General features: G+C 41.4%; 1 protein-coding gene and 2 long non-coding RNA genes across 4 annotated transcripts; 2 read left to right on the top strand and 1 right to left on the bottom strand.

Annotated features, from left to right (window-relative positions):
* Positions 1-477: 477 nt before the first annotated feature.
* Positions 478-1,253, bottom strand: LOC134199065 (uncharacterized). The gene is made up of 2 exons (XR_009973411.1): positions 1,024-1,253; positions 478-902 (listed from the first exon to the last, which is right to left on the bottom strand). It is a non-coding gene; the product is annotated as an uncharacterized LOC134199065 (long non-coding RNA).
* A 1,389-nt stretch (positions 1,254-2,642) lies between these two features.
* On the top strand, positions 2,643-8,896 carry LOC101739819 (venom peptide BmKAPI). 2 transcript variants are annotated; one of them, XM_021347687.3, is made up of 4 exons: positions 2,643-2,982; positions 6,294-6,491; positions 7,652-7,834; positions 8,304-8,896. In XM_021347687.3, coding segments are annotated over exons 1-4 (447 nt in total). In that variant the 5' UTR covers positions 2,643-2,918; the 3' UTR covers positions 8,306-8,896. The 2 variants fall into 2 exon arrangements, with proteins under 2 accessions (XP_021203362.1, XP_004925683.1); XM_004925626.5 differs by lacking the exon at positions 2,643-2,982 and adding an exon at positions 5,071-5,309.
* Positions 8,897-19,966: 11,070 nt separating this feature from the next.
* LOC134199064 (uncharacterized) lies at positions 19,967-23,386 on the top strand. Its single transcript, XR_009973410.1, has 2 exons — positions 19,967-21,083; positions 21,233-23,386. It is a non-coding gene; the product is annotated as an uncharacterized LOC134199064 (long non-coding RNA).
* The last annotated feature ends 89 nt before the right edge of the window (positions 23,387-23,475 follow it).

Raw genomic sequence — 23,475 nt, 5'->3', positions numbered from 1 at the left:
CTTGTTTAATTTTTCCTATTCTACAAATTACACTAATTAGGCATACTTAGAGCATTTATATAAAAACAGAATTTCCTTAAAAGTCGCTTCTTAATACCTACATCTTAAAGTATTTTTAAAAGATTTTCATATAGTTGATTTTCAGAACAAAACACCGAAACATAACTTGATTCTCTGGCTCTGGCATTTTTAACGCTATTAAAAAAATTAATACGTGAAGCAAAAACTTTGTATCCCTTTTTACGAAAAATGCGCGGACGAAGGACTATGAGATTTTCCACACTTATAGAGAATATAGAGAAGAAGTGCACAAAGCTAATATTTTTTTTAAAATAATGCATAAAAGATACATTAAATCAATAAAGAAAACATTACACACACTACATATAATGTATTTGACGCATACACGCATGCATACTATTTATTGTCAAACTTTTGTTCTTGACGTTTGTTGTCAAATTGAGAATAGATTAAATATTGTTTGACTTTGTTAATATTTTTATTGTGTAGTCTTGGCGAAATTTGTGATTATAGAAGTATAAAATACAATCATAATAGTGTACAAACTTACAATTCTAATTAATTATAGTCGAATTTCGACTACCGCGGGACTTCACGTTAAAAAAATTACGTCAAACCGAAACCAAAAATCAAGTGAAATCTGAACAATGTCGTCAAGAAAAAATATGTATACAAAAAAAGTGTTAAGAGGCTTTCGGTGCAAATCCGGGCGACGTTCAAAGAACACTGATGACAAACAGGAAAAATTGGACGTAAAGCTGGCAATGTCGTCGCCTTCAAACATTTTCCGTCCAACGAAACTGAATGGTGGATTTCTTTGCGGTTTTTCAATACAAAAGAAACAACAAAAGACTAATCGATACTGTAGGTACTTCCTTAACCTGTGAATCATAACATAACATGTCCCATCTAACAGTATCTTTATTAGTACTTAAATAATTAAGCAATGCATTGACAACAAAAGTAATTAGGGTTAGGTATACAATAAATGTAAGGACTTACGGAGCCGAGACGTGGACACTCATAGTAAGGATGGTTCGTCAGCTCAAGGTCGCTCAACCAGCAATGGGAAGAGCCATTCTCGGAGTTTCTCTGAAATATAAAATCCGGAATGAGGTTATTCGACAGAGAACTAAAGCCATCGACATAGCTCAAAGAGTCAGCAAGCTAAAGTGGCAGTGGACTGGCCATATATGCCGTAGAGCTGACGATCGCCGGAGCAGATGGGTTCTCGAGTGGAGACCGCGCAGTGGAAGACGTCACGTGGGACGCCCCCTGGCTAGGTGGTGGGTGCGATGACCTCTGAACGATGGCCGGCAAGAAGTGGATGAGGAGAACCGCAGACCGGGCTCAGTGGCGTGGATTGGGAGAGGCCTATGTCCAGCAGTGGACGACTGTGGGCTGTTGTTGATGATGATGATGATGATGATGATGATGATATAATAATATAAATTAGAATAATAAATTGGTTTTCGACGATACTCGAATGGCTTACATCAATTTAAACGCTCAAAAAATCAGTCTGTTATTTTTATTCTAGTGCGCCTTTACAGGCAGCTTTAAATCGTGATAGCATTACTATTCAGATTCACCACTGAGAGTAATCAACGATAAACTTCCAGACTCGATTTTTATCATAACTATGTACATGTGCATCGCGGCACGGACAGTTACTACATTTATCTATTTACAAGTAATTCAAACTACATACATACTTTTACGGCCTAATCTGGCGTTTCTATTACCATTATTATTTCCGACGTTTCGAATACTTATCAGTTTTCGAAGTAGCACTTAGCAATGATCTTTTCAATATTTGCTCTGCGTTCAGCAGAATTTCAAATCCGCGCCGTTTCGTCGTTCAAAAAAGGCTGGAATACAAGTTTTCGGTATTAAAGTGCTTTAAATCTTTTTGACGTGACAGCGTCTTATAATTCGATGGAGCCGGCTGCACGCACGAAAAACATGACTCATGCGGCGTTGCCTCGCTCTGAGGCGTTCCATTTAAGGCTTGAAGTGCAAGCGAGAGCGCGTAACGAGCGACAAAGAGGCACAATCGGCCTCCGCGTTCGGCAGCGTTCGACATCTGTCTCTCTCCTACTTGAGTGAGCGATGCATCCGCGTGGACAGCTGCTATACAATAATACATTTACATGTTTTCGTCAAGTATCAAGTTCAGTGAAAAGTGAATGTGGTGTCAATTGCTTATAGCAACGATAATTGCGATAATTGAAAAATGAAACCATTCCATCAGAATTTTCTTATGACGTTGACACGTTCAACCATCGTCAGTAAACCGACTTTACAGACAACCGTTTTTTTTTCTCAAACTGTTTGAACCAGGATCCAAAAAGGTCTTGGAGATTTTGTTGTTTTAAACTATGTCCTGGCCAAAGTACAACTTATTCTTTTCTGTAGGCGATAAAAACTTTAAAACTTACAAACTTAATTTAGGTTCTTATGTTTATCGAATACAAATCACTTCTTTTACTTAAAACTTTAACAAACATGTATGGATGTTAGAAAAAGTATACATATATTTTAATACAGCAGTGAATATTCTGATCAATGGAATTCCGGTTTTAATATTATAAATACAATGATAAAGCAACTAGATTCATATATTTAAGACTAGTTTTAAGAGATACGTTTCGTTGAATCGCTAAATTAAACGATAATTGGTTGGTTAATTATAAAATCATTAACAAAATACTGAACCGATGATAATTCTTCAGTAATTACAATGTTGACGTAGCAGAATTATTACGCTAGTCTCAGTACAAGGAAAATTGTGTTATGAATCAAAGACGACTGGCTTAAGTCATTTTGTCAATAGATTTATTGGTTTTGAACACGCCGAATGAAGTGGACGGCTACAGTTAATTAATTAAATAGAAATGACAAAGTTTGCTCTCGTAATTTTGGGTTCGGCGTTGTTACTTTGTTTTATTCGAAGCGAAGGTAAGATGATGGAAATGTTTATTTTATTTTATTTAAGTTAACAACAACTGATTTTAAGAATCGATTGGTAGTGTTTATTTATTGACAACTAGCGGCCCGCTCCGGCTCCGCTCGGGTCTTTAACAAAAATTTCAACGATATTTGACGTTGTTTTGTTTTTTTAAATAAAATAACCCTTATTGCGGCATAACTGTAATAGTTCGACATATGCTGTCGCGACACTTTTTGTAAATAATAATGTGTTCTACAAAGTTGTAGTACATTATTTTATTCTATCATAAATAGTTTTCGCAGGGCACGCGATGTAAAGAATATTTAAGGTTTTTTTTACACCTTGGGTTACATTATTGGAGTTTTAGTTAGGATCCCTAATTTTTTTCAAAAAAGATCATAGCCTATGTCACTCGGGAATAGTGTAGCTTCCGAACAGTGAAAGATTTTTTCAAATCGGTTCAGTAGTTTCGGAGCCTATTCAATACAAATAAAAAAATCTTTCCTCTTTATAATATTAAGTATAGATTTTAGACGAACTAAGGATTATCTGTTTTTATCTCTCACTTTCTTGTATCTTTTTGAGACTCATAAATGAATATACATCACGAAATAATGGAGAAATCATACTGTGACAATAATAGGAAATAATAATATGCACGTGACTCCAAAAAGCAAAAAACATTTTTATTTGTAATTTTGATTGATAAAAAGACATACCTATACAATTACTTTTGAAATTTGTCTTAATTTAATAGTTAAACTTAATAATAAAAAATTGGCCTTTTTCTATCTATCTATCTATCTCTTAGGTTTATGGCGTTTCCTTTTAGATTTCGCCAATGTCAAGTGTATTTAATACTCTGCTTTCTATAGCGGGCTTCGTGAACGAGCAAGGTCACAGATATTCACTAAGAATTAAGTGAGTAGCTAAGAATGTTTGATGACAGGATCTCTGTTGATTTACCTAAAACAATATACATACAATATACATACAACATATATATACAGGGGTTAGTTCGATAACAGACAGCCTTTTTCAAATTCTCTCGTAAAGAACAATGGCAATTTTTTACCTGAATGTTTTAAAAGGCGTCTTAGATTAAGACATAAACGAAACTTCATCATTTTATTTGCTCGTTTTTTATACGATTTTAGATTTACGTGGAAAAGCCACGAAAAAATGTTAATTTAATAAGCTTTTAATTCGATTTTTGTGTACTTCTGGTTTAATACATTTGTAAAGGATGGCATTTATACTATTGGCACAAAAAAGCAATATTTTTTGATAATGAATAATATTCATAAAGTATTTAAAATGAAAATAATAATATTAATTATCCTTTGTTACAATTAGTACTTAATTAAATAACTAAATATGTAATAGTAATGGCAGCACTGCAGATGACAATGATTTTAACAGTATGAAAACTGACATAATGCGCATGACTATGCCCGTCCATAAGGCTCGTGAGTGGAAGAGAGAGCGAAATACTCGCTTCACCGCTCCGATTTTTTATGACCCAAACTGCACGGACAAAATAATTCTACTAGAGTAAATTAGCTTTGCAAGCCTTCGTTTGTCGCAAATATGTGACTAATTCGTTCAAAATGTTAAAAGTACCTATCTCTGACACACATTTTTACACATTTACAAAGAAGAAAGAACAAACTATATAATATGTATATGTACCTAGGTAGTTCTGCAATTGCTAAGGGTACCTACTCGAGTACTATTAGAGGTGTATCCTTGGTTCATCTATGATAATGAAACTAAAAATGTTAATTAAAAACATATCGTTTACCTATTTTTTTCAATTTGTTATAGTCCGTGCCTACAAAAATCAGAGACATCTATTTAATGATAGATAACCTCAAATTATAAAGTAAACACGTTGATATCTTTTTTTTGTGACTTTCTAATACCAAAAATATTTCTGATTAAGCTTAAGCTATGTTATTCCTATCGTTTTAGTATTTTTTTGTTTCTAGACGCCTCAAATAGATATCAGGTAAAATGTTGTATAGAAAGCTGCCATTGTTCTTTCTAAAACGGAACGCTATTGGTGGAACAAAATGTGACGTCAAACTACACTGTCAACAGTGTCAACAAGTTGTTTGTATGGTTTCTACGTGTAATTACGTGTATTTCATGTTAAGTTACTATATAATAAGTTCTCAGTGTAAAATTATTACCTACATTCTTGTGTAGAAAGACTCAACACAATGACTGAAACCGATTTTAATGTAATCTGACGTCACAAAAAACCGTGCCAAAATGGCCGTGTTTAAATCGCCCCAAAATAATAATGATTTTAATAATAAAAAAATTGCCGGTTTGTATTACGGATGTCTTATATTTATTTTTGGTAAAGTAACAACCAGAAGAATCGTTTAAAAAAAAAAAAAAGTACATGCATATTCCCCTTATAGTAGCTAAATGTTCTTATAAATTCGTAATTGCTTCCTTATATCTTATGCTTATATCTTATTCTATAATATGTCTATGCAACTCTTATTATATGAGTACTTATTTTTACGTAGATACGTTATTTTTTCAGCGTTTATTATATTTATTGCATCGTACATATTATTATACATATTTGTTGTATCTATTGATGACGTTTTTGTGGCATGTTTTGTATACAATAGATGTAAAATATACCAATGCGGAAGAATGACCAGTTGAAATTCATGAGAAACCGATAATTATCTGCTTACTACTGGACGTATGTAGGTAGTTACATAGAGTCTGCCCATTAACTGAAACATGTAAATTGTATTGTAACATGATATTATCAAAATTGGTACTAACTGCATGTTTCTAGAGATAAGAATGAAGTGTATATTAAACTATTTTATTTAAGAATCCTTAGTAGGTATCTCTATCCAAAATTTAAGTAACCAAATAAATGAAGACATGAGTGGATGAAGAGGTTAAGTATCATTTTTAACATTTTTGAGTTTTTACATTGAATAAAGGTCTTATGTGCCTATAAACCGTAATAGACCTAAAAAACTCCGAGTTAAAAGGCTATTTTTAGAAATTGCATATTGTGATGATGCAGTTATTTACGAAGAAAAAGTACAAACAAGAAAAGTTTGTTGCCCGTTTTCTCAAAATTAACAAACTGTATCCATATCCTCTTCATCCACTAATGTCTTCAAATGTGACTTTTTTTCTTTTATTGCCTTTGTAGGCAGACGAGCATACGGCCCACCTGCTGGTAAGTGGTCACCGTCGCTCATGGACGTCAGCAAGGCCAGGGGCAGAGCCAAGCCGCTGCGTACCAAACTACCAGGGTAAACTTTGATTACAGTTGTAAAACGCTCGACACTCACATGTGAAGCCAACGAAATGTCTGTGGAATGCTCGTTTTGCGGTCCGAAAACTTGCGAGGACCTTGGAACAGCGGTGCCTTGTAGTGGAGCCACTGGGGTCTGCAGGCCAGCGTGCGTATGCGTCGATGCCTACGTCAGAGATACGAACGAAACTTGCATACTAAAGACCGAGTGCCGTAAGCATTTGTATTATATTTAAGACTAGCATTTGCCCGCGACTTCGTCCGCGTGGAATAGTTACTTTGGCGTATATCTATATACGGCGACATATAGCGTAAGCTCTCAAAAGGGAAAAATACCCCGATTTTGAAACATTATTTATTGGTGCTCCGCTTGGTCCTATTGGTCCTATTGGTCTTAGCGTGATGTTATATAGCCTTGCTCAATAAATGAGCTATCTGACACTGAAAGAATTTTTCAAATCGGACCAGTAGTTCCTGAGATCAGTGCGTTTAAACAAACAAACCCTTCAGCTTTATAATATTATTATATTTAAGACTAATAGTTAGGCTGTTATGACACATAGGCACTTTTTACTGGTGGTAGGACCTCTTGTGAGTCCGCACGGGTAGGTACCACCATCCCGCCTATTTCTGCCGTGAAGCAATAATGCGTTTCGGTTTGAAAGGCGAGGCAGCCGTTGTAAATATACTTGAGACCTTAGAACTTATATTTCAAGGTGGGTGGCGCATTTACGTTGTAGATGTCTATGGGTTCCAGTAACCACTTAACACCAGGTGGGCTGTGAGCTCGTCCACTCATCTAAGCAATAAAAAAAGCATAGACATTAAGGAAACCTACTTATTTGTTTAAGCCTTTAAAAAGCCGAAAATCTGAAAAATCTTTTACGGTGCACCCATATCACCATTGGCTTATTGTTACGATTTTCGGGATCGTAGCTAAATTACACTATTTTTTTTATAATCTCCGATGTCGTATTACAATTCGAAAATGCATAAGCCATACCTTTATAGCTTGATATGGTTTTGGTTTGGAATGTATCCCCGGACCACAAATGATACTCTTCATTTATCTCCCAAATAAATGATACCTAATAATCGATCTGCGAAATTTGTCCTCCGCCATAATTGTATCGCACTATATGAATACATCATCCATGTATGCCATGGTTGCTTGTAGGATATGCTGTGAGGTTAAATAAGCTTCCTGCCCATCCCTACCCTAAAGCGCCCATGCATGCTCTTTCAAAATATATTTAAGGCATGAAAGAGTCTAATATACAACTTCCAGTGCCCTCCCTCAGTTGAATAGCAGTACAAGAATCGACCTAAAACGTAAAACCTATAAAATAATCGAAATTGAATGTGATCCACAGCAAGTTGCGGAGGAGACTTCAACGCCACAACTGGTTGCGGCAACCACTGCGGCAACTCATGTTCCGATTACAAAGAAGTTAACAAAACATGTCTGACGGGTTGCAAATATAACAGTTGTAGTTGCAGAGATGGTTATGTTTATCATGACAAGTTGCAGTTTTGCGTATTACCTGTTGATTGTTGTGAGTAAATTTATTTTAATTCTTATTATTAGGGCCAGTCAGTCATTAGATTAGATACAGCGAAAACCCCCGTCATCCTTCTGAATTAATAGTTTTCCCACTTTTGATACGGTTTGATATAATTTTGATACACATACATGTTTTACGACACTAAAAAAACTTTTCTAAAAAGTCTGTTATGTATTGCAAAATACTTTGATTGATCAAATATGTTATGTTATGTATAAGTAGACGCCCTTCTGTAAATAATAAAAAGTATCGGCAGAATCTACTTAATAAATTCTTAGGCTTACGGCATGCCTAAGTCTTATTAAAGTCGTTTGTTTGAATAACGTATAGTATGAAATACAATAGCAAATAAAATTTCGGATCAAACAAAAGAAAAGATCCACAAACCGTTGTAACGTTCTATTCCAATTTATGAAAATAACAGATGAAACAAATGATAAATATTTTTCCTTTTTTACAGGAACTTTTCAAATATACCTGGACATTGAAGTTGATTAAGGATAAAACAACTACCGTGAACAAAATAGCTATTAAGAATAAAACCAAAATGACTGTTATATTTATTAATTTCTTACCAAGATAAAATTGATTGAATGAATTGAAAAAAAAAAAATCAATTGATAAAACAAAATATGCATTGATACAGTAAACTTTTATACATAATTTTATTAAATAAATAGTTTTATTCGTCAGGTATCGAGTAAGAATTACAGATATGGACAGATAAAATAACAGCGGAATCCATGATATTACATAGTTGCGGAGAGAACTAAAAATAAATTCGTCTGGAACTTTACCTACATTGAAATAGCGGCTAGAATGTAAATTAAAATATAAATCTTTGTAGATGGTTTTTCATCATCATTATTTTATTACTAAGAAACTTCCAGAAGAAATTTCGATCTTGGGGTTATCAAATATTATTACAAACAAAATTACTGGCACTTAATCAACAAATTGATAATGACGGAACTAAGTTCAGTGCCTCTTCTCTGGTGCGCGACAACAGTAGCTAATGACGCTATAGTGATTTCAATAAAATATTTTACAAAAGTTTATTTTTCCTTCTTAAGTAAACGACAAATGTCACTAGCAAAAGAAAATAAAAGAAGAAGTGGACTACATAAAATGAATAAGCCTTGTAAGTATTTACGGTCAAACTTGTCAAGTCGCCATTGGACAAAGAGAAAGTTTTATAAACAATCCTAAAGTAAAGTGTGAGAGAGAGAGAGAGAGAGATAAAGAGAGAGAGAGAGAGAGAGAGAGAGAGAGAACATACTTTATCATTAGAAAACAGTCAACAAGCAGATACGTTTGTACAATAGGCGGGCTTATCGCTAAATGCGATTTCTTTCAGACAACCGTTTAATTAACAGAAAAGAAAAAGAAAGGAAAAGATAAAGATATGGCAGGTATGTTGCGGTATACTATTAATAATACATTATTAAAGAAAATACATACATACAATAAATATATATATACCGTAAGACTAATAAGCCCATTATTGTCTTTCAAAATAGATTACAAAACTAGTGTGAACAATTTACTACCGATAATGCGACTTAGTTATATTGGTAGTAAATTAATTTGAACTTTCAATAACAATTTTCAATGACATTCAGATTCTAATAAATTATTTTCAATTTCAATTACACTGTGCGGTTTCCTGCATTAGCAATATATTTCGTGATTACTTCAATAATTATTTCGCGACTACAAACTCGCCAAGCATTTACATATCCGTCTACAATTCAAACAATATCGATTCAAAAATAAATAAAAAAGGGTGCGTGTACTTATGTACGCGCGTAAGAAGTAATACTTTTTTTTTTAAATATTAATTAATTTTAATATTTAACGTTAATAATTTTTAGTATGAATTATTTTAAATAATAATTTTGTCATTTATATTACTAAATAATACATACGGATAGTTAACCTCAATTGTATTGGAGCACTTGTGGGCAACTTCATTTCTGTTAATTTTGTGTCACGGTGCGCACGCATCGTAAAATTTCACTCTCATCAATTTTTCATAACGCGCCTAAAGAAGTATAACTTCAATAGGGAATTTGATCGAATTTGCCACGTACCATCCGGCTATGGAATGAGCTCCCCTCCACGGTGTTTCTCGAGCGCTATGACATGTCCTTCTTTAAAAGAGGCTTGTGGAGAGTATTAAGCGGTAGGCAGCGGTTTTGCTCTGCCCCTGGCATTGCTGAAGTCCATGGGCGACTGTAACCACTCAACCTCAGGGCCGTATGCTCGTCTGCCGACAAGGGCAATATAATAAAAAAAGAACTCTTTGCTCATAACAAAAAATATTTCCGCCATGTTACATAATAATATGTTGTATCAAAATTACGAAACCGTGCGTTTTTTTTTTTTTCCAAAAGAAACGTAATATAATGGAATCGCCCAAAATATTCCCGATTCATAGATCCGAAAAGGGCCCGCGAAGTTAGTATCACGTTATCTAACGCAGCCCAACAAAAACTTGAGGCAATCTCCCGGAGCCTTCCGCGAGAGAGATTGATTTATGACTAACGCAAAAAGGTATCCTTCCTTTTACTTTGTGCCAGAAATATACGTTTTGTACTTAACATTTATTTTAGATTTGTAAGTAGTACAGGGAGTGAGTTGAAAGGATCTCTTTGAAATTAACTGGCTTTAATTTTGATGAACATTTACCCGCGATCTCATAGGGACTTTAAAATGGACAAATTATTTTGTTATCTCTGATAAGCAAACCAGAGAACTAGTCTGGTATTAAATATTTTATGTCGATAAGCATTATAGGGTGAACTCTGACATATGTATACTTTTAATGTTTATAGGAAACTTAGGATACGATAAGGTTGCATTTCAGAATGGAATACTCGAGAGCTTTGTGACAAAAAAAGCTAGAATGATCTGCTCGTCCATGCTAATAATATGCTTTAACATCATTTAAATTAGAGAGAAACCAGGGGCGGCAGTAGAAAGTATTTGGGAAAGAAAAATGTTCACAATTGATTTCCACGGTGAAGGAATAACATCGTGTAAAAAAATAATCAAACCCGCATAAAATTATAATTACTGGTGGTCGGACGTCTTGTGAGTCAATACGGGTAGGTACCATCATCCTGCATATATCTATCGTGAAGCAGTAATGCGTTTTAGTTTGAAGGGTGGGGCAACCGTTGTACTGTAAAAACTGAGACTTTAGATCTCAGGTGGGTGACGGTGTTTACGTTATTAATGTCTATGGACTCCGATCAACACTTAACAACAGGTGGCTCGTGAGCTCGTCCACATATCTAAGCAATAAAAAAACCCTTGATGATTTAGCAGTCATTAAAATCATTCCAATCGAATTATTTAAAATTCCTTTTCTAAACAATTCTCGCAACTCTTGTTGCAATCTTTCTTATACCTTTAAACGAGCAATTCTTGTATATAATATATAATCTGAATCTCGGAAACGGCTCCAACGATTTTCCTAAAATTTAGTATACAGGGGATTTCGGGGGCGATAAATCGATCTAGCTACGATTTATTTTCAGAAAATGTTGTTTTATTCGTGTTTTCAATAATCAACTCGTCCCGACATCTATTGGCGAATAATAATACTATTTTTCTTAATTGAGGGCAACTAACCGCTTTAAAGACACAGCAAGATGGCGTTATCAAAAAAAAAAACCGAGAAAAGCTCGGTCATCATCTAGTATATATTAAAGATAACAGAAATATGTCTTTACTGACTGTAATGTTTTAAAACGTTGGCTAAATTGCCTTCCATCTAATTGCTCTCCACTCAATTTGGATGATGTTTTGACAGTATCTAATAATATGCCATACAAAGTTCTATAAAATGGCTGTATTCAAAGTCCTATTTTAATTAAATTCTAGTAAATATTACCGGCCTGGTCGCGAAATATTCTACACTTATACCTCTGAAACTGATTACTTTGAAGTTTGATTCGAACCGACGCGACGACGGCGAATATTACAATATCAATTTTGTACTAAAACGTCCGAACAAGTTTAATGCGCTTCTAAAAGTTTTATGACTTCGTAATTTGTTGTTTACTACGCTGGAATAGAATGGTGGTGTCATTGGATAGTTATAAAGAGCCCGTTCCCCCTATTCACATTTCAGTTTTAAAAAGGACTAGCTGTCCCGCAGTAGTCGAAATTCGACTATAATTAATTGGGATTGTAAGTTTGTACACTATTATGATTGTAAAAAGTAAAAACTTTTCTTTTAGAATGCTGGCCACAAAAAAGTTTATTGAATTCGAATTTCGAATTGTTCATGAAAATAAAAATAGTATATATACATTTAGAATTTTACTCATTTTTAAATATGGAGTGGACGCTTAAAGAAGACCGTGTTGCAGTTATTGCGTTGCATCGTTGCGGTTACGCGCCAATTCAAATTTTTAACATACTGAAAATTTTGAATATAACCAAATGATTCGTTTATCGTACCATCAGACGATACAATGAAGACTCTAGTGTAGATGACAGGTCAAGAAGTGGTCGCCCTCGGTCTGTTAGGACTCCAGCAGTGATAAAAGCTGTGAAGGCGCGAATTCAATGAAATCCCAAACGTAAGCAGAAACTGTTGGCCCTTCAGATGGGGTTAAGTAGAACCACGGTGAAAAGGGTGTTAAATGAAGACTTAGGGCTTCGGGCATATCGAAGAAAAACAGGAAATCGTTTGAATGCTCGTCTAATGGACCTGAGACTGAAGAGATGCCGCGCTTTGTTGAAGCGGTACGCGGGAAAAAAAAATCGGGAAATTCTTTTTTCGGATGAAAAAATTTTTACCGTAGAAGAGAGCTACAACAAAAAAAATGATAAGGTGTACGCACACAGTAATGAAGAAGCGAGCAACCGTATTCCGCGTGTCCAACGAGGTCATTTTCCATCCTCGCTCATAGTATGGTTGGGAGTTTCTTATTGGGGCTTAACAGAGGTACATTTTTGTGAGAAAGGTGTAAAAACGAATGCAGTTGTGTATCAAAATACAGTCCTGACGAACCTTGTGGTACCGAGGCCCGGGACACCAGTGCTACGAGGCCCCGATTGTTTAGTGCTGTACAATTGTGTGTGCCCAAGTGTGTGAGTGTTTAATCTGGAGTTGCTGTCTCGGAGCGGAAACGCCCCGAACAGTGAGACGAAGGACCCGGGAACAGGTAAGTGATCGACACCATCTATTCCTTAACATTGTTTAATTGCGGGTAGGTGTAGATCAGCCTGTGAAAGCTGCGAAGCCATTTTATCTAGTGATAAAAATCGGTTTTCGTGAGCGCCATCGAGTCTGGCCGCCCGTGTCTATTCCCAGTCCTCCCCTACCCTTCGGGGTTAGGAGGGGCTGTTACTAACACCCGACAGGCCAATCCTTTCACAGGTTTGCGGCGTCGGAGCCCTTACAGGTAGGTTAGCTTTAGTTTAGTTTAATTCATTATTTGATTGTTGTTTTAGTAAATTTTCTATATCCATACTGTATATTGATTGATTTAATTCGCTTTTGTTTATTAATCTTAAATTATTCGTCCATTCATATCTAATTAATACAATAGATCAGTTAATTTCCTTATAATACATACAATAGTTTCCTTATCTGATAGCTAATAGGAGCAATTGCTCAAACAAAATTTAATTACATAGCGTACTTTTACCTTTTTTTTTTTTTTTTTTCAATTCTACCCACATTTGATGTTATATTTTTTGTTTACCAAATAATTTTAATTTTACTTCATAAATTAGTATAATCTGGCATACCGACCACCTGTCATAAGTTGTCCCTATTGCATTCCCTTATTATTTGTAGAATCACCGACGGTTGCATGCTTTCTAGGTTCCAGTCGTGTTGCTCTTGGTAAGTAGTTCTGTATAATATTATTTTATTAGATTTACATATTTAGTTATAATTTAACGAACAGTTGGCGAGGCCCAGTGCCGGTTGACGAAGCTGGTGGTGTGATTCTGATGTCTGTGGTCCCCTTGGCTGTGGTCCTCTCGGTTTACTGATCTCAAAACTTGTTTTGAGATCTTGAATCGGGGGTCTTCGGCCTTGTGAGCCATTAGGCTGAGGGATCGGACCCCGGCCCCCTTCCGTGCCCTTATTGTGCTGCCACTGGCACTGTTACTTTTAATCTGAACTTTTTATTCTAATTGTAAATTCTCTAGGTTGTTATTATTGTTACTTATTATAATTAATATCATCTTTCAAATAATTTCATTGCTATTATAATCAGATAGGTGGTTAGTAGTATCAATTTAATTATTCTTTATTACAAATTACAGTTATTAGTATTAATACTGGCACAATAGCACGCTTCTGGAGCCGGCAGTCGCGGCCATCCTTGTGTCTTAAGTTGTGTTCGTCCATTCAGTATATAAATTTAGATTCGATTTTTCATTTAGTTATTAGAAGTCGGTTTAATACACCACTTCACATTAGAGTAGCATTTGATATAAGTTTTTTTTTTTTTTTTTTTTTCCTCTTACTTTAATAATTTCATTTTATTCTATTACACTAACTAGTTAATTTTCTTTTATTTTCTTTCCTTTTCTTTAACCTTTGCAACCTTACGCCGGGAAGGTTTTAGGGCCTTTTGACATAGGTCAACTTAATTCATCCAACAGCTGGCCTTCCAGTGAGAGCACTGATGACCGCGTGACCAGACAGGATAGCCAAATCATGCCTGGTGGGGCCTCGTCTCCGCCCATAATCAGCACTCCCGGCCCATCCCGTAAGGGACGTAAAGCGGCGGCAGTCATTTTTGCCCACCGCCCTTCATTCATTCCTGTCCCAGGTCGTATGGACCCTGATCCGGCAAACAGGCCTGGACCTTCTTCGGAGGCCCGGGGGTCTCCGAGGATCGGGTCGGGGGAAAGTTCCTTTCCAATTCCGGCAGATCGCTCGGGGATCCCTCGGCCTCGGAGGAAGGCCAGGTCCGGGTCGGACCAGGGTTCATCTGGGGCGGGCGATAAGCGCCCTAGGATTGGACCGTCACCACGGTCCAAGGAAGAGAGTGGCAGCGACGAGTACTCCTCCCCTGCCACATCATCATCCTCTTCTCCTTCATCCAGCGGCAGCCCTTCACCCTCCCCTCCTGCCAAACCGATACCCAAACCAAGGGTTCTTGCCAGGGCGGCGGAAGCCCACAGGCAACTGAGAACCCCTCCTCGTTCCCCCTCACCTCCTATATCTCCCATACCAGCGGTTCGGCCTCGAGGTACCCCTGCCCTAAGCAGCACGGCAGGCAACCTCGAATCAACGAGGTACGTGGACCTTGAGGCTACCCATTCCCATCCATATAACGCTGCTCAATCACAACACTCCCAATCAAAACCATCCACATCCTATGCAGCAATGGCTGCATCTCAATCATCCGGCCCCAAACGGCCCTCTATTCAAGCCCAAGTTGCCCCTCCCCCGAGGTCGAGGGGTCGTGCCCAGGTGGACTTACGCCGTCACCCACCAATTGTAGTGGAGGCCCTCCCTAATTGGCCTCGCCATATGGCGGCCATTAGGGAGCGGCTCGGCAGAGCTCCCTCGGCGCGACCCTACGGCGCCGGGTTCCGATTTCTCCCGTCGTCGATCGAGGAGTACAGGGAGGTCCAGGCCTACCTATCGGAGGTCTCTGCCAGGGACAGTGCCATTAAATGGTACTGTTATGCCCTGGCGGAGGACATTCCTTCGAAGGTAGTCGTTCGGGGCCTCCCTGTCGATACCGATGCGGCCGACGTAACCCAGGCCCTAAGAGAGCTGGGCTTCCCGGCCCGGCATGCCCGATGTATCGAGGCCAGGAGGGGTAGGCCAGGCTGCGTGTTTTTCGTGGCATTGGACCACCTCTCCAAGGACGACCTCGCCCGGTTGTACGCAGTTGAAGAGCTGCTGTACTTGCCGGGGGTGTCAGTGGAGGGATGGCGTTCAGGTCGAGGGCCGGCGCAATGTCATCGTTGCCAGGCCTTTGGGCACGCATCCTCCAACTGCCACCGCGCGGTCCGCTGCGTTAGATGTGCTGAAGAGCACGTAGTAGCGGACTGCCCGAGGCCGAGGGATGGCCCGTTTTCTTGCGCCAACTGCGGAAGGGACCACACTGCCGTCGACAGACGGTGCCCGGTCTTCCGCAGAAGGGCAAAGATGATGGGAGTCACCATTCCCCCTCCGGTACCTCGGGCTCCACGGGCCGAGTTGCATCCGGCTCCGGTACTTCCGTCCTCATCTCAAGCTCCTAAGGGGAAGGGGAAAGGGAAAGGGAAATCCTCCCAGCCCCAGCCCCCTCCCCAGTCCCTATCCATCCACCCCGTCGTTGTTGTAGAGGCTAAGTCGTCAGCGGCAACGCTGATGGCAGAAGCCAATGCTCCGCGACGGGGTAACAAACCTCTTCCTGCCCCTCGTAGTACTATCGCTGCCACTCAAGGTATGAATCAACCACCCGGGTCGCAGCCAGGAAATATAAGTGCTAATGATAAAGCCAGCAAAAATAAAAAGAAAAATAAAAATAAAAAAGAGAGAAGGAAATTAAAGAGAAAACTATTGATAGAAGCAGCCGTAGTCCTTCCTCCCCCTTCTCTAGCAACAGCAACAGTAGCAACAAACATACAAACGGCCCAAACCTCCTCAACAGCAATGGAGGTCGATGTTAAGACCCCTCATATCCCCGAAAGTAGCCAAGCCATTGATGCACAAGCCGTGACTGATGCCAACTTGCCTCAGTCGCAACCAACCTCATCTCAGCCCCTTCCCCCCCGCCCTCAGCGCGAGCAGCGCAGCGGTCGGCAGGCCTCACAGCCTGCCGGCTTTGCTGCATGGCTCCTCGCGCTCTGGGAACAATTGTCCGAGGTGGTCTCCGGAGTGATCCGCGAGATCGCCTCGGGAGCCAGCCCTTTCGGGGCGCTCTTGTCGGGGTTCTACCGAATGATTGCGCAGTTCAATGGCTAGCCAGGAACTGCGCATCATTTATTGGAACCCCGGCGGGGTAAAAACCCGCAAGAACGATCTCTTGGTTCTCGCCCGGGAGTACAACCCTGAGGTTGTGCTCCTGGGCGAGACCAAGCTACGTCCTCGGGATGTGTTCAGGATTCCAAACTACTTCATGTACCGACGTGACGAGGTGAGTCCTGCCGGGACGCCGTTCAGGGGCACTGCGGCGCTCGTCAGGCGAGATGTGGTGCATGATCAGTTGGATTTGCTGGCCTTCACATCGACAAGGTCGATCGGTGTGAGGATCCACACCTCGGGGGGAGATATGCGGGTTTATTCCGCGTATAGACCCCCGGGGCCTGATTTTCACCCCGGGGACATAAGACGGGTCCTGAATTGCGACAGCCGCCCAGCTCTGCTGGTCGGGGACCTCAACGCGAAGCACGTCGCGTGGGGCTCCCGACTGAATTCAGCAGTGGGCAGGCGGCTGTTAGAAGATGCCGATAGGGGCGACTACTCTGTGGTCGGCCCCGACGAACCCACGCACATTCCGACCGCCGCGCAACTCCAGCCCGACGTGTTGGATGTGTGCGTTCATAAGGGGCTACGGTGCCCCTTAACTATTGAGGCACTGTACGACCTGGGTACCCCCCATCTCCCTATCCTGGTCACACTGGGAATGGGGCTCACCCGGGTTGCGACCTCGCCCCTACGACCGAAGGTCGACTGGGAGCTCTTTAAGAGACGCCTAGTCGACCTTCCCCCAATTCAGGACCCCAACACCCCTGAGGGGGTCGACGACGCGGCAGTCCGCCTTGTCGACTCCATCAGGGGAGCGATCGACCAGGCGACGACTCTTGTGCCCAGCGGCGGGCCCAGAGGTATACTCCCGGCCCATCTGAAAGCGATTATTCGCCGGAAGAGGGGCCTGAGGAGGCTCTGGGCGACAACTCGTTGTCCCAGGATTAAGCGCGAGCTTAATGAGCTGGAAGCGGAGTTGGCGGCGAAGATTAGCTCCTATCGGGGCTATGCGTGGGAGGAACGGATCGAGGAGGCCCGTGAGGACCCCTCGTCCGTGTCCCTCCACCGACTTTGCCGCCAGCTCTCAAATCGGCCTGCCCCGACTTGTCCACTCGTGGACGAGAGGGGCAACCGATGTTTCTCGGCTCAGGCCCGCGCCGATGTCCTGGCCGTAATGCTGGAGCGGCAGTTCGCTCCAAATAACTCTGCACCCTCAGAGGCCGCATTCCACCAATCGGTGGAAGAGAGCGTAGCAAGCCTACTCTCCTCCCCGGTGCCACCGTTGGGAGATGGTGATTTCATCACTCCCAGTGAATTGCGCCTCTCCATCAAGCGGATGAAGAGGCGCAAGGCGCCGGGCGAGGACGGTATTCCCTCCCTCGCATTTTTCCACTTCCCCGAAACGGTCGTGTCATTCATGACACGACTGTTCAATTCCATTCTGTCCACAGGACACTTCCCGGGAATTTGGAAATTGGGCAAGGTTATTGCCCTGCCCAAACCCGGCAAGGATAGGAGAAATCCCTCCAGTTATCGTCCGATCACTCTGCTGTCGCATATGGGCAAGTTGTTCGAGCGGCTGCTGCTGAGAAGGGTGTCGCCGCACATCCTTCTCAGACCCGAGCAATTCGGGTTTCGCAGCGGTCACTCGACAACGCTGCAATTGGTCCGCGTTATGCACCACTTGGCGGATCGGTCCAACGCGCGCCAGTACACGGCCGCAGTCTTTCTCGATATCGAGAAGGCCTTCGACCGTGTCTGGCATGCGGGACTGATCTACAAGCTGTTGCAGAACACGGACCTCCAGCACGCCTATGTGCGACTGCTGGGGTCGTACCTGGAGGGAAGATCCTTCCTTGTCGCGGTCGAGGGCGCAAAGTCGTCGGTGCGCCCAGTCACGGCCGGAGTTCCCCAGGGAAGCGTCCTGGCACCAGTCCTCTACGCTCTCTACACCAACGACATTCCCACGCTTGAGGGCAACCTCCAAGCGTGGGAAGCCGACGTGAAGTTGGCGCTGTTTGCCGACGACAGCGCCTACTTCTCGTCCTCTAATTTCCCCTCTGCGGCCATTTCGAGGATGCAGAGGCTGTTGGACCTACTGCCCCAGTGGCTGGACCGATGGAGGGTCGCGGTCAACGTGGGGAAGACCGCGGCTATCCTCTTCGGTCCGGTCCGCACAAGAGCCGTCCCAGGACAGCTCAGTCTCCGTGGAGTCAATGTCGAGTTTAGGCCCAGTGTCCGATACCTGGGAGTCAATATCGACCGGAGTTTGAGGATGACCGCCCACGCCAAGTCGGCGTTGGCGGCCGCCCGCTATGCGAGGTTTCTCCTCCGGCCGGTGTTGGCCTCCAGGTTGCCGACCAGGACTAGACTCGGCATTTACAAGACGTATGTTCGTTCCCGTATCACGTACGCAGCTGCGGCCTGGTATCACCTCATCCCGCAGATCATGCGGGTGAAGTTACAGGCCCAGCAGAATCTGGCTCTTCGCACGATAGTCGGAGCAGGGCGTTACGTCAGAAATGACGTAATCGCCCGGGATCTGGATGTGGAGTCGCTCGAGGAGTTCATTCGGAGGCTAGCTCGTAATATGTACGAGCGGGCTGACGGTGGACCCCACGAGCATCTCCACAATATAGCTCCCTTGCACGCCAGACCACCTGATGGTCAGGCGCTACCAAGGGAGCTACTGGAACCCCCGGCTATGGTAAGATAGTCGGCTTAACCGGAGTGATATGGGAGTGCTCATAATGAGTGCCCCCATGGGACTGAACTGTCCACACTCTTCATCTCCCCCCCACACTGTTGGGGTGCCCCCCTATGGGGACCCATTTCTACCGCCCGTTTGGGTGGACCACTCCCCCTTAAGGGGAGTGATTTACGTCGGTCCCTCCCCGCGACGGTCTTCCCCTTCTGGGGAGCCCTTAGCGGGTGAGCGCTAAACTAGTGCCGCGGCTCCCCCTCTGACTTGTAGAGGTGGGGCCGCGGCATGGGGCCGGTGGCGGGCCCCACGGTGCTGACTGTTGTCCCGCTTTGTACATAATGTAAATAGTAGTAGTTAATAGTTAGTATAGTAGTTTAGTTTTAGTTAGTTAGTTAGTTATAGAGAGAAAAAAAAAAAAAAAAAAAAAAAAAAAAAAAAAAAAAAAAAAAAAAAAAAAAAAAAAAAAAAAAAAAAATCAAGCAGAGGACAGCAGCCGGCGCCGGGGTGACTCCTCCGCGGGCATCAAGCCGTCGCTTAAGATCAAGCCCATCGTATTATGTTTATGTATATATTTTTGTCGATGTGGAGTGCGCCGAACGCGCATACGAACAGCCCCCCTAATCCCGTCTTGCAACACTTCACCCCTGCCCTGTGTGGCAGGGAGCTTCGTTCCGGGCAGTGGGGTTTGCCCCGAGGCCCGTTCCGTGCCCCCGAAAGGGGGTACGACGACCCTTCTTCTTCTTCTTCTTGTGGTACCTGTTTCTCATACCATGTTCAACAACAGGCACTGGGTATTCCAACAAGATTCGGCGCCAGTTCATAGAGCGAAGAGCACACAAGACTGGCTGGCGGCGCGTGAAATCGACTTCATCCGGCACGAAGACTGGACCTCCTCCAGTCCAGATTTGAATCCGTTAGATTACAAGATATAGCAACACTTGGAGGAAAAGGCGTGCTCAAAGCCTCATCCCAATTTGGAGTCACTCAAGACATCCTTGATTAAGGCAGCCGCCGATATTGACATGGACCTCGTTCGTGCTGCGATAGACGACTGGCCGCGCAGATTGAAGGCCTGTATTAAAAATCACGGAGGTCATTTTGAATAAACTTTAGTGTCATAAGAATTTATGTTTTATTAAGTTCATTTTGGTATATGAATGGTTACATAATGAATAAACTTGTTTCAATTATTTTACATTAAACATGTGACAGAATTTATGACCTGACTATGTAGATTGTTCAACTCATTGTCAACATACTCGCGTGACGTATAAATTTGTTTACTTCTTGTCTGGAAGTTAATTATTTATATATTATGATGTTAATCATAAATATGTATATTAGTATAATTTATACTGTTTTTACAGCTTAATATAGTGTTTTTTTATTGTCATCACGACAACTTTATTCGAAAAGTCAGAAATAATATTGATCTTGAGTTATGAAATTGCCGTGTTTATAATTTTGGTATTAATACAGAAACATGTTTTCCGAAGTTCGGTCTATTATTTCTTAGTTTGCAGTATTCATTTTTTTCCCTACCTATGCTGATAGCCTTGAGGCTATTTCAGCTGCTCCTTGACGTGTAGGTGAGCTCACACAGTTATTAACACTGGCCCTAGCAAGAATAGTGCTTCGTAGAATCTACAACCGGATCGGAAACGCGACCCACTGAGAAGATCTGGTGAGAAACTTAGTGGGCTGTGTCTATGGTTTAATTTACTCGTTTAATTTACAGCTACCCGAACGCCTCCGAAGGAGACCTAACAGCTCAAGAGTAGCTGCTTCGCGAATGAATCTACTACTGGATCTGAATCGCGACCCGCTGAGAAGATCCGGCGAGAAACTCAGCGAGCTGATTCATGGGTTAGGTTGCACGGCGAACTCTTTGTCGAGTTCGACGAGTACGGTTACCGAGGTCCCTAAGCCGGCTCCTAGTGTTAGAGCTGAAGGCGTCTAATGCAAAGGTTATTGGATCTGATGGATCCGTAAGGACGTGTCTAGGGCGTCGACGGTGACTGGCTCCTGCATGATCAGGATTCGGGGAGTAGTCAGCGGCGGCAACGATAAGGCGATTATCATGACGCATAGCCTTATCGAAGTACCGTTCCGACGCGGACTTCATGTATTTCCGAATTGATTCGAGGCCCAGGTCATCGTGTAGGTCAACGTTCCTCACGAACCACGGAGCTCCGACGGCTAACCTGCAAAAGCGGGATTGTAGAGGTTGGAGGGTGTCTATGTGTGTGCGGGCCGCGTGAGCGAACACCACACTCGCGTAAGTCATGACGGGCCTTATGCAAGTTTTGTAAAGTGTCACCTTGTTCCGAAGGGACATTTTACTCCGCTTACAGATCATGGGGTAGAGTCTACCGAGAATAAACGCGGCACGGTCACGGACTGATTTTATATGCGGGCGGAATGTCATCGATGCATCCAGGGTAACGCCCAGGTACTTGACCTTCCTGGCCCAGGGTATGGGTTGTCTAAAGAGAGTAATCGGGGGTGTGAGATTGCTCCTCCTAATCCGGGAGGAAATCCGTGTGGAGCTTCCCCTCTGAAATAGCACCGCAGTACTTTTCGCTGGGTTGATGTCTATGCGCCATTTTCGGGACCACTGTCCTAGGGCTAGGGCTGCGCTCTGAAGCTTCTTCGCGATTAGGGACTTGTTTCTACTGGAATAGTAAACAGTCGTGTCGTCGGCGAATAAAGCTAAATGGGTCGGCGTAATGACGTGTGTAAACCTGTGTGTAGTATAGACTTGTGACGATGTCGACTGTTTACTATTCGGTCCACAGGATCGGGTATGCAGTATTCATATTGGTATTAGTAAGCGACATGACATATGCTACGTCAATATTAACAATATGATAGCTACTCTTGCGTGTTCAAAATGGCGTCTTAGCATGATCTTAATTAAGAAACATTTAGTTTTTGTATGAACATTTAAGTTAGTTAATTTCATGACAATTTTACAGAAAAAATATAAAAAAATAATAATATCCAGACTTCAATAATAAATTTAATAAATGCAACTTAGTAAACACCAGTACAAGATTGAACTTTTAATATATTTCTTATAGAAATAACAAGGTATATAATTTTAATAAAACCAAGCAAATGTAATAAAAGATTAACTGAAAAATATCCATTCTAAATATTAAAAATGTAAAGGAGAGTTTATTTAATACGCTTTTACACTATAATATACTAAATTTTGAAAACATAGTTTCAGGAGTACAAAGTGGATATATTATTATAGTATTTGCAAAATTTAATATAGAAAAAACTCTTTTATCATTCACATGTTTAAAAGCAAATAAAACAACAATTAAAATATCCAGACTAGTATTAATATACTAGAATGGATTACGATTAAAACAACAATAATTTTAGTTGGAATTTGTTTTAAATTAACAACGTCTATTTACACGGAGTTTCAACGAAAATAAATGTAATTTCCTCCAGCTCTCTCGATCTGTTTGCACACAACAGATACAAATCTGTTCAGTACGAAACGGGACCAAAGCAATCAAATTTTAAGAAATCCCAACAAATCACCTATTTGGTTTACGAAACTTAAGCCTCATTGGAACTATTTTGAGTCGGCGAAGCGGTGTTAATCTTCTTGGTTGAATCGAATCATCCATTCAAGATACAGTGTCTTGTAAATTGTTTTTATAATTGATCTGCAATAGACTGGTGGTAGGACCTCTTGTGAGTCCGCGCGGGTGGGTACCACCACCCTGCCTATTTCTGCCGTGAAGCAGTGATGCGTTTCGGTTTGAAGGGTAAGGTAACCGTTGTAACTATACTTGAGACCTTAGAACTTATATCTTAAGATGGGTGGCGCATTTGCGTTGTGGATGTCTATGGGCTCCAGTAACCACTTTTTTTTTTTTTTTTTTTTTTTTTTTTTTTTTTTTTTTTTTTTTTTTTTTTTTTTTTTTTTTCTTTTTTTTTTTTTTTTTTTTTTTTTTC

The sequence above is a fragment of the Bombyx mori genome, chromosome 6 (assembly GCF_030269925.1).
Source record: "Bombyx mori chromosome 6, ASM3026992v2".
NCBI lineage: Eukaryota > Metazoa > Arthropoda > Insecta > Lepidoptera > Bombycidae > Bombyx > Bombyx mori.
The sequence above is the reverse complement of the archived record's forward strand: the minus strand, read 5'-3'. Positions and strand labels throughout refer to the sequence as shown.